This window comes from Lagopus leucura, unplaced genomic scaffold (genome assembly GCF_019238085.1).
Source record: "Lagopus leucura isolate 7727_CA_CO unplaced genomic scaffold, USGS_WTPT01 Super-Scaffold_100001, whole genome shotgun sequence".
Classification (NCBI taxonomy): Eukaryota; Metazoa; Chordata; class Aves; order Galliformes; family Phasianidae; genus Lagopus; species Lagopus leucura.
Genome location: NW_024962262.1, coordinates 99,697,917 through 99,715,856, shown reverse-complemented (window position 1 = coordinate 99,715,856; position 17,940 = coordinate 99,697,917). Strand labels below are relative to the sequence as shown.

Here is a 17,940-nt window from a genome sequence, read left to right as displayed (position 1 = left end):
AAATGAAAATCTCCACGTAATCCTATTAATGTCCGGTGCCCATTGTAATAATGATAGTTTATCAGTCTAATCTGTGCATCACAATTACTACTTAGATCCTTGGTAAGTGTAATGTTCTGTCATTAGCTTGTAGAGCTCTACAAATCCAATTAATTAAGTTTAAAATACATGGTTTCCAAGAATTCTAATACCAAAATAATTTATTTTAGCTTTTCCTTATGTTATCTCTGCAAAGAAATACTTGTTTCTCAGGTAATGAGCTGGTAGGTGGTTCTTCGCCTGTAAATCTTGAGGCCACTTCTTAGAGTATTTTTAATCTTTTTGGGCAGGCAAAGCTATTACATGTCATATAAAGAAGATAATTTGAGTGGATTTCCCTTTTTCCTTTCCTTTTTTTTTCTTTTTGTTTTTTTTCTGGTTAATCTCATACTTACTGCATATGGATTTCAAAGTGGGTTGGAAGTGATCATGTATTTAGCAAACTAATGTCATAAAAGGAAACTTTAATTTGATGGCAATCTCATCAAATATGCTAAGGAAGTTGCAGCACTCTGACCTTAGTGTTTAGGGCTGAAATTTCTGGAACAGTTCTTAAAATTCAGTTTTCAATTTCTAGGACATGCAAAAGGAAAAGACAAGGATGAAAGAGATGGTCTGGCTGTTTTGAACAAAGAATTGAATCTTTCTACTTCTGATCTGGCAAGTGTGATGAATGGAGTACACTCTGCTTTATAGCATGAGACAACAGAAAGTGCTGTTCAGTATTGGGATATGTTTATACAGATCCAGTGCTGCATGCAGATGACAATTTTGTCGTGTTTGGGGAATATGGAGATGACTGTTAAGTGCTATCTATCACTTTCTTTGAATTCTAATGTGATGGGTTTGGTGAAGCTACTAATGGAAATGCAGGTTTTACTGAATACCAGGAGTCAAATACTTAAATGAATGTTCAAGAAAAATTGCCAAACTATTTCAAACTAACAGACTGAGCATTTTGGCTCCTTCAGAAACACCTGCCTGCCATACAGCCCTGGATAAATACAGCAATTTTAAAATTACTTCATAATACCCGTCTAAATATTCATAATTGCTTACAGCACTCAAAAACATATAACCTAGCAATAAAAATAGTTGAATTATGTTTGACATAAAAAGCCAAAAGCAAAAACCTTTGGGAGCAGTTGTTGGGTTTTTTTATTAAATATTGCCATACGGCTCTACACGTGTGCAGCATTATGCAATTAACTGTGAAGTAACATGTGATGCTGTCTATTAAATCAACAAATTACAGTTAATTTGATACAATTGACACTAAAATGTTGATAATCGTTACTTTGTTTCATTGTATTTTGAGGTGAGTCTGGAAAATTCTGGTCTGGAACCAAAACTGGAAGAAATAAAAAAGACTCAGAAACGTTGTCTGACAGACTGGAATTTTGCTGAGCGTTTTCATCCTGATGTCCTTCTGCAGGTATTTGTGAACAGACGGTTTTGTAGATTCAGTCATGTCTCAGAATTAGTAGGGGAATACAGGGTATTTCCCTCCTAAATAATTGGTTCAATTTCATCACTGATGCATTTTCACCAAAACTCATTGTTCAGCTGCTTTAAATCCTGCATGAGGAGCTGAAGTTAATAATTGTCTTTTATTTCATGGTTTGGCCACACTGCAGCTGTTTTTTTCAGTATGATTCTTTTAACTGTGTGATGAAAAAAAAATTACCCTTAAAGGTGACCCTCCCTGATCATTACAAGATTAATTAGCCCACTGTATGTGAAAGCATACTTTACAAATACTTGTGCAGCATATGGTTTATGGACAAGCAGGAAATTTTGTCATAATAATTCTTCACTCTTTGAGGGCTACAAGCTTTATTTACAGAAATCTTGTGAGCTAAAGACCACAATTGATCTTGCAGAAAGAACAACAAATGCGAAAGATGAGTTCAGGTGTAGATGGCATGAAGCGCTAGGCATTCTCTTTGGAGAAGTGGATTATAAATTCAGGACTGTTTTGACCTTCAAGGCAATTCTTTTTGATCCTCACGCATGCTTATACAAGGATAGAGAAATGGCAGCTTTTTCAGCAATACTTTAGCATCCCCTCATTAGGGTCTGGGTAATAGATTTCAGTACATGGGGAATTCCTACCTAAGCAAGATAAACAGCTAATACAAACTAAACTGTCAGTAATTAGTGTCAAGTCAAAAGACGCTGATGGAAAACAACTGCAGAAGAAAACAGCAACATTTTGTTGATGGTATTTCTTTATTTCACATATAAGCACTGTATAGGAACTGTTGAGTCACTGCCTAAACCCACTGGTTGATCACCTGGAGAAAGGATCTGATCAGCCCTGGGAGCACAGATGAAGGCAGTTCACCTGTATGACTGGAAGGGGTGGAGCCTGGCTGCACATCTCTTAGACCCTATTTAAGGGTTGACTGCCACAGAGGAAGTCTCTCATCAGAGATCCCTCCCTTGTAGAGTTTTCCTCTCTGAGCCTAGATCTTTTTCTGTTTGTCTCTTTTGCTGTTTTATTTTTGTATCACCTTTTCACTGTACTAATCTTTCCAACTGTAACAAGCACCGTTTATACAACCAGGTGATAACGAGGTTTTCAGATTTAAAGAGAATGCTTGTTGATATGGAATTACTTCCATCTCATTTCATTTTGATAGTTTTGTAGAAACAGTAGCTTGAAAGAAAGTTTTATATTAGATATAGCTATAAGTTGCAGCTTCCAGAGAATGTAAACATTGAAAGTGATGGTCTATACAGAACAGCGTGAAATAATGTATAACACAACAAATGTCAGAGATGTTCAGGGCACAGTAGAGCAAATTGGATACAAAATGAGCTGAAAAACAGCTTGTTTCTTTTTTTCTACCCACGTTACAATAGTTCTGCGTTTACTCGTTATGTATTTATTTCAATACTCGTTATGTATTTATTTCAATACTCATTTTAAAATCTTAAAAATATATGAATAATAATTTATCTATTCTTTAACTGAATTATTTCATTCGTGGTCTGATTCAGAGGTGAAAGGCAGAGAGTATGTATTCTCCATATGGATAGTGGCAGAGTTTCAGTTTCCACATGCTGGATCACTGCAGATTGCTACAATCCAAGTAGTTTGCGTGCATCCTACAGGAAGAGTGAAGTTCTGAAGTACCCATTGCTGAAAGCTGTGCTGTTTACCATCTACACATACTACTGTGTACAAAGAGGATGTACCTTTCTTTCTTTCCTTTTCAGGTTCTTCATACTGCAGCCCAGGAGTATAGATGTATTGATTCCTATTATCATACACAAGATAAGTCTTTGCTAATGGTTCTTCACAATCCTATGAATCAGAATCGTTTGTGCCAGGAGACTTGGGATGTTGCATTGCACTCTAACGTTGGATTCAGGTAATTAATTTTATCACTTCTATATTAATCATAGTCATTTTCAATTAAAGCCCTATATGGTCATGGCAAATCTTTTGAAATTTCGTCCTGCATGACCAAAGCTTTGAAATTAAAAGGTATCATGATGTAACTACATTTAAGAGAAAGCAAGGCATAAAGGTAGAGAGCAGTACTGTATCAAAAGAGTTCTGATGAGATAAAGCTTTTCATAGTGAGGAGAACCATACAGTAACTGTGCATGAGTCCTTATCACATGGTTTAAGAATATGATAATACACACAAAGTCAAATTAGGGATATACGTGTCAAGAAAATAATGTTGATCTGGAGGAGTTCAAATGGCAAACTGTGTAAAAACTTAATTTCCATGTTTTTCAACCATAGTTATATAAATGGTACAGCTATCATATAATGTTTTTCTGGGAAAAGCTAGAAGCCTTTTATTAGTATTAGGATCTTTTTTTTTTTTTTCTTGGAATAACACATTCCTCTTAATTGTCACTATCTGCTCATCAGTAAGAAGTATAAATGTGCTACTATTAGAGCTTTTTCCAGTGGATGTATTTATTTTGGTACCTTTTTGCACTGCTGATGGGCAGTATAGATTATATGAATCCAACTGCTATTCCAGTTTGTTGATTAAATGTAGAATATGTGTCCATGTACTGACATGTTAAGAAGCAATAATGCTATGGAGGGACATCTGAGCTAGCTTTAACCATAACACAGTGGTTCTCCCTGAATTATTTAAATCTGATTCATCAAATAAAGTTAAAAGTAACTTATCAGTGGACAAACCTGTTTTGCTTTTTTTTTTTTTTTTCTGCAAGTCTATCAGTAAGCATCACTATCTGAGGAACCTATTCTATTTATCAGAATATTGGACTCTTTCAATGTAAATTTTTGTTGATACCAACAGATTTAAACAGGTTTTAATGCTAAGCAGGTGAAGTGTGCCTTCCAGAAGACATGCTTTGTACTGTTTTTGCTCTTAGGGAAATCTACAGGAATCCATCTCAGTTTGTTGTGATTAGCAGTGACTTATCCTGAGGACCTGCTGTTGTGTTACCTGTAGGAGCAAATATGTGGAACCAGACTTCCTCAGGAAGCAATTAGACTTGAAACAACTCTTCTAACAATTCCTAAAACAGTTTGGCAGCTCACCTCGACACAGTATTGAAATAGTCAATTCAAGGCCAACTGCAAAATGAGAAGAGCTCTTGAAACCTTCAAAACAAAAGATAATGATTTTACATCCAAAGAAGGAGTAATGCACACTCTTTGGCAGACAAACTAGTTTTGCTGAGGCTGTGCTAGCTATATGTTTACTCATTATTATTCTTCCAGACACACTGGAAACAAGACTTGAACATTAAATACAACTTCTTGGTAGAGCATGCCAGCTTTGTTCACTGACATTTCTTGGAGTTCTATTTCAAAGCAGAAAGGCATTCCTAAAGAAACTAGAATGAAAGCTAACTGAAAGGTTTGATTTTACTCTTCTTTTGGGGAAATACTCTGTGCTCTCTGTCTGCTATTTAGTATCTATGAAGAGCTGTAGGCTCTTGTTTAGTTCTGTTATGTAGCATCTGTACCTGCCTTTTCTCTGCAAAGTAATTACCACTTTTTCTGACCTTACTCAACCTTTTTGCTAAAGATCATGTCAGATTTCCAGACAAAGTAATCACAAATATTTGCTAGCGTATGTTTCCAAGCAACCTAACACTTCTTCGGAAGTCTGTCTTTAAATACCTGGAGCACTTCAAGTTGTAGCCTCTCTTGGCTTCCAAATCTTGCTGAGTTGCCATACACACAGTCAGAAACCCTACTTGCTAACCTGCTTACTAATGTAGTTGTATTGCTTGTGGCACTTTACTTTTCTACAAAATATTGGCCTTTGATGTAACCATGGATTAGTTTTCCTTTTATTAAAATTACTGTTATTCTCATTTGGGGGTTATATTTAGGAGTCACACTTTCAGCACAGGGGAGATATTTGACTGTCTCTCTGTTATGGGTTTTCTCCATGTGTGTTTACTTGTTACTTCTTTGTTGTGATATCTTACAAACCAGATACCTGCTTTGTAGGGTTGTTCCATAGTTGCTCTCTGGAACATAGTTCTCTTACCTGCATACTTGAGAAATTACTGCCAGCCAGTGGATTTCAAGTCGTTCCTTTTGTGGCAAATTCTCATACAGAAGGGAATCAAATTTTATGTTGCAACAGCTTGACTTGGAGTTGGCTTTGCTCCTGGAGATCTCAGTTACTTCTCCTTCTTCTCCATGGCTATGAAGTCCTATAGTTCGTGTAAAACACCCCAAAAATGCAAGAATTGTGTCCTTCATAGGTCAGGCAGTATGAGAATGCCTGTGAAATCGAGTGGATTCTATGGACTAACTGGGTCCAAAGGCATGGGCACAGTGATACGTGTGTAAAAACCCTTCATTTCTGTTTAAAAGTGACCACTCTATCAGAAAGCCAATTTCAATGTTGTCATAACTATTCTTTTGCTGAGAGTGAATCTTAATGACATTTGTTTACTGTTTCATAGTAAGCACATTGCACAAGTTACTGGAAAAAATAATTATTTCTGAGAAATGATTCTGAGTCAGACATTGGCAGTAGTGACATCAGAATACATATTAATAGAATATGTATTTTTGACTTAGAATGACTGTTTCGTTGCCCTAAAATACTTTCCATGCGAATAATCTCAATTTTATTTATAACATATATTCATCTTCAAGTTATTCCAGTACTGGCAACTCTAGGTCTAGCTTAGCTTTGCATTTGATTTTCAGCACCTCTGTTTTTCTAACTTGTATTCTTTGATTCAAATAAAAGCAGAGTTGCCTTGTCCCTGCTGAATACATGACAAACAGTTTTTCTATGCAGGTATCTCAAGGCAGGCTGTATGCACACTGCAGGAAGTAGGTCAGACTAGTATATCTTCAAGCTGTATATAAGCTGTGTATATATGCAGCCTATGTACACAGCTTACATATGAAGTCTCTTTGATATACAGAGTAATGCTACGGTAATTAATTTGAAACCATCATGAGGTCAAAAATTGCTTGTTCTGCATTCACCACCAAAATCTGTGGATACTGCCATGGCTTTAGAATACAGTGGAAGCATCTTGAACTCTTGAGTGAAAAAAATTATGAAGATAAAATGACTTCTATGCATGCTTCTTTTACTTTTACACTTGAAGAATTATGGTAATCCTCCAAGCAAGAGATTGAGGAATTACTACATGTGCAATTTTTAGCTTTTATCTTGGTTTGAAAGCAGTCATGCACAGTAAACTATTTAGTAGTTTCAGATACCATTGGAAGACAAAGTAACGCAAACTCTGCATCAGTTTATCATTCAGTGCTGACTCACACTATTATTTACCAATATTCTTAATTTAGGACAGGCTACAGTGCACTGATTCTCTAATCTGAATTTGGGTGATAATTTCCAAATGTCTTTCCTTGTCATATTGATAGAAAAGAGCTAGAAAATAAGCAGAGTGCTAGAAACTAAGCAAAATAACACCTCCTTAGATGTCAAACAAACAAAAAAAGTGTATTTTAAAAGGCAATATAAATCAAGAGCAACTAAGAAAATAAATAGAATTGGTCTGAATGTCTGTTTTCTGGATGTCTGGATTTTGTTTGATGACAGATGTTCTTTGGAAGACAAGTTTCTACTATTTCTTTGCAGTCAGGAGAACCCAAATCCCAAACATCAGTTATTTTAAACAAGTATCATTCAGGCATAAATACCAGTGTCTGTATTTAAAAAAAATTAAAATAAAAAAAAAATCTGTTAAACACAGTCCTTCTCTCAAAGGTCACTGCATAATATTCATATAAATTGAGAAGCTGAGTGAATTTTTCCTATCTGAAATCATCTTAGTGAAAATTGTATTATTGTAAATAGATAAATGTTACACTTTTCAGGAACTATCTTGAGCTGGTAGCCAACTCAATTGAAGACTGGGTTAAAGAAGAAGAAGTCAAATATCAAGAGAAGAGGATAGCTAGAGAAATAAAGGCTCTTAAGCAGGGAGAAGGTATGACAGAAGGACCATCTGAATTTTTTGACTGTGCTGTCAAAAAGCCTGGCTTATCTATAAAAGCTACAAGTGGGTATCTTTCTGTTTTATCCTAGAAAATTCGTTCATCATGGTAAGAGCTGAGACCCAAATCTGTTCATAGTAAAATCCCATATATTTTTAGTAGGGCAAGCATGTCTTGTCATCTATATGTATATAAACATCTTTTGAAATTAAGTATATTTACTTAAATCCTCTGCATCATCCTTCATTTTGCAAACTTGAGTCCCTTAATATAAATATACACTTTCAGGATCTGTTTTTATTTAATGGAGTTACTTGAAAGATTACATACAACTATGAAATCTCTGTCACGTGACATAAGTGAATGTGAAGAGACAAGCAGTAATTGAAATTGACAACTTTTTTGAAAAAGCAGGAATAAAAGCTGGAAGTCAGAAGCTGCAGACTAGAAACTAAAACTGGAAACTGGAATTAACTAGACTGCAAAGCGAACTTTAACTACAAGCAGCATTTTGAATATCAAAAATAGTAAGCAGCTTATGCAGTAAATGTTGAGCAGGCAACAAAATTTTTAACACAAATATTGACAAAAAAGAGAGCTTTTGTCCAAATTTTCAATTTGTGTATTTAAGTGGAATTTAAAATGATTTGTTCTGTAGCCTTTACTTTACTAACTTTCTTTGAGAATTTACTTTGAAACTTTCTAGCGCTAAAGATTACCATTTACAAAAGTCGGATTGCCATTCCTTAACTAGCTTAATGCTTCTGATTATAGCTTGAGAACCAAAAGGACAGTTATGACCTTAGAATCTTATCTTGCACCCATGTAGCTCTCCCAGTTTTGGCTTAATTAGAGCTAATTTTCTTTGCTAGTGTCTGATACAGTGACGTGTTTTGTATTTAGGAGGAAAATAACATCGACAATACCCCAGTGTTTCAGGTGTTACTCAGCAGTGCTTGCATGAAGAGTTTTTCTGCTTCTCGCATTGCTCTGCCAGCAGGGTGGTTGGGAGTGCACATGAAGCTAGGAGGGAACACCATGAAGACTGTTCACCCAAAACAGCCAAAGGAACATATGGCCCCCAATTATGAATGCCAATTAATACTAGTTGTGAGATAAATTTCTTCTAATCTGAGTAGCGTATTATATCTCTAAAAATATTTAACGTTGACTTCATTCTGCTCTTATACTTGTATATTTTACTATTTACCAATGTGTATTTTATTTTGTTTACTCATACCCTTTTTATTTTCATTTATGAACTTTTTTTTTTTTACAGTTGTTCAATTTTCACATATTTATGATCACAGTTATTCCTCCTCCTTTTCTCAAAGACAGCACATCAAGACCGGAGAGCATAATGGACACCGTTCTAGAATCTCAGTCCATCAATGAAAGAAGACCTTTTATTAGAGAAGGTTCTCTTAAGGTATGGCAAGAATGTGTATGGTTCTGAAAAGGACTTAATTAACACTGATTTGCCAGAAAGGCATGCTTTCATGCTTATGTAGACTTATGCATACTTGCACTATCCGTTATACTCGGTAGATCTAGCTTAGCTGATGCTGCACTCTCTTGGTTCTTTTTGACAGTCATAGTGTATCTATCTCATCTTTCTAACAGTGTGCAGTGCTCTGCACTTAAAGTACTGCCACTGGAAAGTAGCTATGAAATGGCTTTAACCAATTCCTGGGTACTCAACTTGATCTGACATAGCTCAAGTTAGCCATTGGCCTAACTTGTAATTGTGAATGCTTACTGTTTCTTTCATGATAATGTTAGTGCATTAGTGTGCTTAGAACATAAAATGCTAACCTGGAAAATGTCAGATGCCTAATGTTGTTGTCTTAATACAGGTTAATAATTCTGGTCTTAATAGCTCTTTCCTCTTTCTATAAAAGATAAAACAATTTTATGTCACATTTTGGGAATAAATTCAGTCAATAATTTGTTCTGATATGGTGATAAACATTGTGGAAAAGTGAACTATAAAATCAATAATTCCCTATGACTGAGTGTGTAGGATACAAATTATCATCTGGTACAACTCTTTCGATCAAGAATGTCTGATCCTGTGAATTGAGTGTGTCAGTAATTTTATGCAGATTATAGTATGCAATATTGTGAAACTGTAGGCAAGTTTTAAAATTATTATTAACTTAGAAGACCAAAGGAACCTATGTTATTTTGAGTTTGTTTACTCATACAATTTTCGCATATAAAATATCATGGATTAGAAAGTAACTTGAACTCCTGATTATCATTTAGGCTAGTAAAGAGAAACAGAATAAATTACTAGAGGAAGAACGACTTAAGGAAGAGAAAGAAGCAAAGAGAGAAAATTTGAGTGGTAAAATGAAAAGACAAGAGACAGTAATATGTGAAGAAAGTGAAGGTTCCAATAAGAAATCTTCCAAAGAGAAGCTTAAGGGTGAGCCAGCAAAAATCCCTGAACCTGAGGAGGATCTCAGCATCCCAGAAACACATTCTGAGAAAATTTATAAGGTAAAGAGTGATATTATTATACCACATTAGGAGATTGTCAGCTATTTATATATAGCCAAGATTAGCAAAGCTATAATCCTTTATGAAACTGAAGTGCAGGACTAATTAATCATAGCTAGGTCCTGTTCAATTCTATCATTTTCGCATCAGATTGCTTCCTAAAAGTTTTGAAATGCAGCTTCTGTTATTTAAGACTATTTAATTAACTTGGATGTTTTTAAATGTGTATGACATAAACACTTGATATTTTGATATTTTTGATATTGGTTTTGTGTCCCTGGTTAGTATTTTCATAGGATGAATTTTGCCTAAAGAAGTGTCATTTATGGGAGAGTGTAGGAAGGGTAGGAGGACCTGTTCCAATTCATTTATCTGGGGACTGCTAGACCTGGCTGAAGTTTTGGCTATACACATTGGAAATCAAATAAAAGGAATCTACTGTTTCTTCCATTTCCTGTTTCAAAATTCATGTCCTTGGAGTGCCATAATACAAGCTATTCTGTCTGTTACACTAACAGAGAGAGATTTCTTACTGGGGGAACTCTTTACCAATAGTATCCAAATCATTTTTAGGCAGTTTGCACTGGATTTTATTTGCAGAGTAAGCCTTACATCCAAGACTGTCATTCCAGAGTTTTCTTCTCACTATACACCAAGAAACTATAGACCTGCAAAACAAGTATTAGACTAGATATTCCAAAAGCAATTTATTGTTGCAGAACTGGGAAATGACAGTTATGGATAATATCCCACTTCTCCTTGAAATTTGCTGGACATTAATCTACAAAAACAGAAGATTCAGATTCATGAAAGTAGTTCTCCTATTTTCATTACTTACATCTCTTTGAAATTTAGGAATGTAAATAAGGAAGCTTAGAGTTCCTTTATGGCACAGAATTCTATTTCCTAGATATAAACAGTGGTTATGTACTGCAGATAAAGTGACCTCCTTGAGTCAGTATACTTTAGTCTGAGCTTGCTTGAGTACACCCTACAAAATCATAACTATGTAAATTTCTGATCTGAACTTGCCTAACAGTACACTCCATGTCTGAATTCCAAAATCCAGGGCTGGAAATCAGAATCCTTATCAGATTTGGTTTGGACATACAAATCTCATGGCATTGTACTTTGTATTTTATCTCTTTGTATTTGGCCAGAATTTTTCTTTCTCTCTTTTATTTATTAAGCCACCAGACTACTTGCTACTTTTTAGTTCCCATGGTGGCTATGTACAACTGAATAACTAGATTCTACACTCATGTGAAACAAGTTACTTAGTTAGAAAGTGATATATTACTCAGGTGTAAGAGTAACATGCCATATATTTGTTAAAGTCACAATTAGATCTCTGAACAAGAAATATTGATCCGAACAATGTTAGTGTGATTACCCTAACCCTACTTCACAACTTTTGCCTTTTACAACTTTTGCCTTTCTCATTTACCCACAGTCCAAAACTTGCATTTTTTTCAGTTTCTTGGTTACAACACAGGGGAGAATCTCATTCAAGTATCTGGAATCAATCACTATCTTTATCCATCTGATGGAGGACAGATTCAAGTAGAGAAGATAGAGTTTGTAAAAGGTGATTATTTTATACATACAAAGCACTTTGCTTTGTCTCACTTAATAGCTGATGACAAAGTTTCCTTTATCCATAAATGCTTTTTTGCATTTCAGTAGTAGAAATTCTGTTAAAGATACTGTGGCAGTACCATGTAATTCCATGTTAGATTTTATTGCCGCTGAAGTTTAAGTTTTTCTGTAGTAGGTTAACAAATTCATAAAGTATTAAAAAATAGAATTGTTCAGTGGCAGCCAATGCAATGTATTCCATGAATTCATATCCCAGTCAATTGTCCAGTGTAAGTAACAGGGTTGTTCCACAGTCTATTGGTTGTAACTGTCAGAAAGTTTTCTATACGTTTAGTAAGATAATCTAAATTCAGATAAACTTAATTTGGTCGTCTTTGCCTAATAGTAAGAAATTGGGCCCACTTCTTTTTGTGGGTATAATTTTATTTTTGTATGACTTATAGTTGCAGGTGCAGGCTTTTCTGGGGGACAGAAATCAGTACTGAAGTCTAACAGTATTCCATTGCTTTGTAGGTCTAACTTTGGTAAAGGTGAAAGTGGTAAAGGACAATCACAACTTCTTCATTCATATCACAGACCCCAAGAAAAACTTAACAGAAATTGAAGTGCATGAAAATAACGAAGAACAGAAAACTGCACCAGGTTAGTGGGTTGACATCACTCATTAAAAAAAATTAATAGTTTGATGTACTTAGTAGTCAGATGTAAACCTTATCAACTAACATAAAATAAATTTCTAATTGCAAAGAGTAAATAAGATCAGTGCTGCTGTGAATAGATGCATTCTTTCAAATGAAGAATGTATACAAGAATGTATGTTATTAGTCATCATTCAGAATTATAAAGATATCAGGATGTCTGTGAATGTGAGGTATAAGTGAAATGTTCAGCTATTTGCACCACTCGTCCAAAAAAACAAAGTAGAATGAATGTGTACTTCTCTGGTCACTACTATGTTTTACAATTTACTGACCAAATGAGAAGTCCAGAAAAGATGTAGAAATATTTTTTTCAGTGACCAGTCTTCCAGCTCAAGTCCTTGAGGGAGTCTTGGCAACATGCAGATCTAGTACTGCCCCAGCTTGCTGGAACGGAAATGATCTTTGAACCTTCTGAGTCAGGAGATGAAAAAGATGGTAAAGAGGGATGCTCCATTCTGTCCTTTCCCTTGAAAACTGTGTTATTTGGAATGACAGCTTACAGGGTGAGACAACTCTTTGTATCTGAGATCAGAGTGAGACTCAGTCATTAAAAAACAAAAGGTTAAATAGTAATCCAGTTTGCTGACTTAAGCTTCATGCAGAAATCTTATTAAAGCGTAGACATAAGCATAGTGCAGGACAACAGATGCTAACCACTTTTTTAAGCAAGGAAGTCACTGAAAAAATTCACCATTCCTTAGGAGAAGAATTCTCATTTTTAGTGTAGGACTCCATCTGATCTTAATGTGGCCTGGGAAAGACTAAGAGGATGCAAACAATTCTTTACAATACCCAGAATAAATTTCTGCTCTGAAAAGAAAAGTCTTTCCACTTTGAACTGAGTCGTCTTTTGTGTGACATATAGCTGTAGAATTAGTGCTTTCTCAGGACCTTTGGTGTAGAAACATATCCTTTCTGCAGTTCAGCTGTATCTATTGCTTGTGAGTGTCATTTAGAAATATGCCACAAGTATTGAATCGCAGTCACAGAATCACAGAATGGCCAGAGTTAGACAGGACCTCAAGGATCATGAACCTCCAACATCCCTGCCATATGCAGGGCCACCAACCTCCCCATTTAATAGTAGACCAGGCTGCCCAGGGCCCCATCCAACCTGGCCTTGAACACCTCCAGGGACGGGGCATCCACAGCCTCTCTGGGCAGCCTGTTCCAGCACCTCACCGTTCTTTCTGTAAAGAACTTGAGTCCTTTCTGTAACCTGCTGAGGGGGTGGTTCCAAGAAGGAAGATGGTCTGTAATGATTCGATATGTATTTCTCTGCCCTAAACACTGCAGAATTGCTCATGCAGATCTGGAGAGCATTGAAAAAGTGTAACTTCAGGTAGGAGTTTTAGTTCTTTTACTCTTTACCATTAGACAGCATCTTGTTCCTGCTCCTCTCCTTGGCAGCAGCTGTCACCAGTAGGTTGGATGAATAGAAAATTTGCATCCCTTCCACAGATGACATTTCTTGTCCACCCTTCTGAAAGTTGTCATATGTCATTTTAACGTCTGTCAGGTGACACTTTCAATCACAGTGTGTTAGCATCTGAAGCCACTTTTATTCATTCAACACCAATGGGAGGCTTTCCTTCTATCTAAACAGGAATCCCCTGTGTGATAGAAATGAGCAGTTCAGCATTATTGTCAACCAAGAAGGGAAACGAAGATCCTTGACTCCAGAACTTGTTTCATTTGTTGTTTAAGTTCACAAAGAATTTTCACTAATTGTTGCTATTAATTCACCTAGCTAATTAGAAAGTTTTCCTTGCTCTATATTAATTTGTTTTACAGGTTAGTCATCCAGATTAATGTGCCACTGTTCAAATCAGTCATTTGTTTGCAAGTCAGATGGTTCTGCAGTGCGTTGCTATCATTAAAATTCTGATTTTTTTTTTTTAAGGAAAAATTAAAAATAAAAAGAAAGCTGTGAGCAAGTTTGGATCTTTTTCAGCCACGTTAGAAAATGGAATCCAGCTGTCCCTGAGCTATTATGGACCTACAGGGAAGACGGCAGGTAAAATAAGCAAATAGAAGAGGATATTTGAGAACCAAAGGGGGAATTCTTTTTCTTCTTTTTTTATTTTTCATGCACCCCTTAACTCAATAATTTGTTGCATGCAATTCTGCCTTTCTTAGCAGCTGTTACCACATGGTGGGGAATTTTCAGCAAAGCTTGAGATGAGATTACATTGTCAAGAATGTTCAGTGATTTAAATTTCAAAATGGAAAGAGGTCTCCATGCTTTTTTACTTACTGTGAAAGCAGAGCAGTGGAGGGAGAAATTTGCAAGTATTGTTATTAAGTAGTCCAGCAAAATCAGCAAATTAATTTGAGCCAAAGAAAATGTGATTTGTTGAGGAATCTTTTTGGTTTTCCAAGAAATAATATTTTCATTAACTTATGTAGGTGATTATGGAATTTTCATTTTATGTTAGGAGTTGGCCTGTAGGTTCTAGTTGTGCAGTCATAATGAGGGATTTCTCTCAGCTTTTCAATAAACACATTCACCAACTGGAAGCAATTGCTTCACAAAACCACAGTGAAAATAGCATCTGCTTTTACCAAGAGCTTTTTGTTTCCATTGCATTTGAAAGGCCACTGAAACCATCACACGGATAAAAGTGAAACCCTCTTCTGATCAGAGAATAATCCCAGCATTTTTCAGTTCTTAAAATATGAAAATATTTAATTGAGTGCACCTTTGTGTGGACTGTGGTAAACCATTCAACTATATACTCCATTTTAATTATTCAAATATCTTCTCCAAGTGATTTTCTAAAGAAGAACTATTTAAAATTGGGCAAAGATAGCATTCACAATGTAGTGGACTGTGAGAACTCTTGTATTTTGGCATAAAAATGAGTTGTCTAATTAAACACTTACATATCAGCTGTGATGTTCAGGCTTTTTTCACATATCCAATAGGCAACCTGTTCTGCATTAGAATAATCTTTGCCATATTGAGTGTTAATGCAGCAGTGCTGACTGGCATTCTTTGAGCGTTTGCAGTTTTCCTGCAATCATTTGCTTATGGCTTCATTTCCCTTGTGGGTGTTTGTGTTGTAAGAGCTCAGAAGCATACTAACCAGAAACACTCGGGCTTAGTCTGTTTTTGCACATCATCCATTCCTAAATTAGAATTATAATGGCATGTAATCCAGAGCTTTTCTCCATGGACAGATTAAATTGTGTCATTGAAATAATTTTTTGGAGCCTCTCAAATTCTCTTTTTTTGTGTGTTTTTTTTTCCTTACCTTGTTTTACCTCTTCCATATTCCTCTTTGAAGTTCAGATGAGAGAAGGACTCAGATTGTTTGCCAGCTTTTTGTTTCTTGGTTAAATTTTAATATTAAACTTCTAAGGTTAAAAAAAAAAAGACAACTTTTAGTTTTTAGATTGTTTTCTCTAGCTTAACCCAAATCTAACTTCAGATTTAGTAAGTAAGCTCTTCATCACTTTAAACTACTTGAGCTCTTCTGGAGTTTTTGCATCTGGATGTTATGAAAACTGTGCAGTTGCAGTTTGAGCCTTGATGAAATCCTGAGTACAACTCCCAAGTCCTAGAGATCTGATTTTGTTTTAAACAGGAAAGGAACCTACCCTGCTTTGATAGTCCTCTGGAATTTCCCATAATTCTCAAGATTTCTGAAGATATTTGCTCTCTGTCATGACAATCCATTCTTCCATTGCTGCCTTCAGAGTGTCATCCTTTTTTCAGGACAACCAGAGTTGTAAGAGTAGATGAAATTTCCTCAGAGACTGAGAGCCTATAACAGCTTTTATACCTAAATAAGTGCTTGTTTGTAACTAGTTTGCAGTGATCACCTGAATTTTTATACAAACTTGATAAGATGGATCACATTCACTAATGATTTTAAAAGCTAGTTCCTCCAGTCCTTCGTTTTAGCTATTATGCTTCTCAGTAGAGAACTACCTCTGCCAAAGATTATTCATCAGCTGTTTCTACTAATCATCCACCTATAGATTGATACTTCTGTGGTTTATTTCACAGTCGTGTTCTCTAATAAATTTACATCACATGGTCCCCATTGAGAACGTTAAACTTTCTGATTTTATATAATTAGTTGAGAACTTATCACTGGCTTATTACAAATAAAACAGATTTGTTCATCTTTCCATCATCAGCCATGCATCAGCTATTGAAAATGGGTACTTAAAAGTCCTCAAGGTGATCTAAATTTTTCTGTCAGGCTGAAGGCTATGGATGTATTCAGATATTGCTGCATTTCCCTAATGCAAGCATCAAGACAGAAGCTGAGATTGAAGAATTAGGTTAAAACCTGAGGTGGAAGACTTGTTTTCTGTGGACTGCTCATTAGATGATCTTCTGGTGATGATAGTTTCTTTCAGTCTTAGATTGTCAAATTTTGTGTCATCTTTGCAGTTCTCATAAATCCAGAATCATCCATAAGGCAAATGTTCCTGAGCACACAAACAGCCTTTCTAGTGGATTAGAATCTGTTTTTTGGGGTGTTTTAAGCGTCTTCTTATCTGCAGAGCTAAAAGCATATAAGTCAAAACTTCCCTGGAAACTGTGCGTTTAGTAGGTATTGGGCCTACCTTTTAGCTTGTTGAGCCAAAGATGTATTAACACTTTGTCTACGTTACAGAAGACCCTGTGACCTCATGCCAGAATAGTTTTATTAGCATGCTTCCGTATGTAATTTTTTTCCTTTGTCTAACTCCAGGTTGGCTTGCAATTTGTCAATGAGTTCATTAACTTTTCTTTGCCTAACTTATTAGTTTTTCACATTAAAATACATTGCTCATTGTAAGAAGCAAAATTAAGAAGTAATTTTACCAAAAAAGAAAAAAGGATTTTTGAAAGTTTTCCAAAAGACACTTTTGCAATGACTGACTTCTCATTAAACTTCAGAGTTTCAGGAACTATGAAGCAGATCAAGCTTGCTATATATATTAAATTTTTTTAAAGGTTTCCAAAGGCTGTTTTCTGAGATAATCGTAGAATCATACAATGGCTTGGGTTGGAACAGATCTCAAGGATCACAGAATCACAGAATCACAGAATCACCCGGGTTGGAAGGGACCCCAAGGATCATGTAGTTCCAACCCCCCTGCCTAGCAGGGCCACCAAACATACACATTCAGATCAGGTTGCCCAGGACCCCGTCCAACCTGGCCTTAAACACGTCCAAGGACGGGGCATCCACAACCTCCCCGGGCAGCCCGTTCCGGGGCCTAACCACTCTCCCAGTAAAGAACTTCCCCCCAACATCCAACCTAAATCTTCCCTCCTTCAACTTAAAACCATTTCCCCTAGTCCTGCTGTTGTCAGCCCTTTTGAAGAGTTTACTTCCCTCCTGGGTGTAGGTTCCCTTCAGGTATTGATAGGCTGCAATGAGGTCACCCCGCAGCCTTCTCTTCTCCAGGCTGAACAAACCCAACTCCCTCAGCCTGTCCTGATAGGGGAGGTGCTCCAGCCCCCTGATCATCTTAGTCGCCCTCCTCTGGACCCTTTCCAAAATCTCAGTGTCTTTCTTGTACTGAGGGCTCCACACCTGGACACAGTACTCAGATGGGGCCTCACAAGAGCCGAGTAGAGAGGGACAATCACCTCCCTGTCCCTGCTGACCACCCCTCTCCTGATGGAGCCCAGGATCC

General features: G+C 36.2%; 1 protein-coding gene across 1 annotated transcript in view; it reads left to right on the top strand.

Annotated features, from left to right (window-relative positions):
- The window catches only part of SPAG17 (sperm associated antigen 17), a 91,544-nt gene that overhangs the window by 36,661 nt on the left and 36,943 nt on the right, over positions 1 to 17,940 (top strand). The window contains exons 15-23 of the mRNA XM_042866836.1: positions 617 to 699; positions 1,358 to 1,474; positions 3,265 to 3,419; positions 7,370 to 7,554; positions 8,824 to 8,918; positions 9,758 to 9,994; positions 11,471 to 11,582; positions 12,107 to 12,235; positions 14,198 to 14,311. Of these exons, the coding sequence (XP_042722770.1) occupies positions 617 to 699; positions 1,358 to 1,474; positions 3,265 to 3,419; positions 7,370 to 7,554; positions 8,824 to 8,918; positions 9,758 to 9,994; positions 11,471 to 11,582; positions 12,107 to 12,235; positions 14,198 to 14,311 (1,227 nt within the window). The remainder of the gene's footprint in view (positions 1 to 616; positions 700 to 1,357; positions 1,475 to 3,264; positions 3,420 to 7,369; positions 7,555 to 8,823; positions 8,919 to 9,757; positions 9,995 to 11,470; positions 11,583 to 12,106; positions 12,236 to 14,197; positions 14,312 to 17,940) is intronic.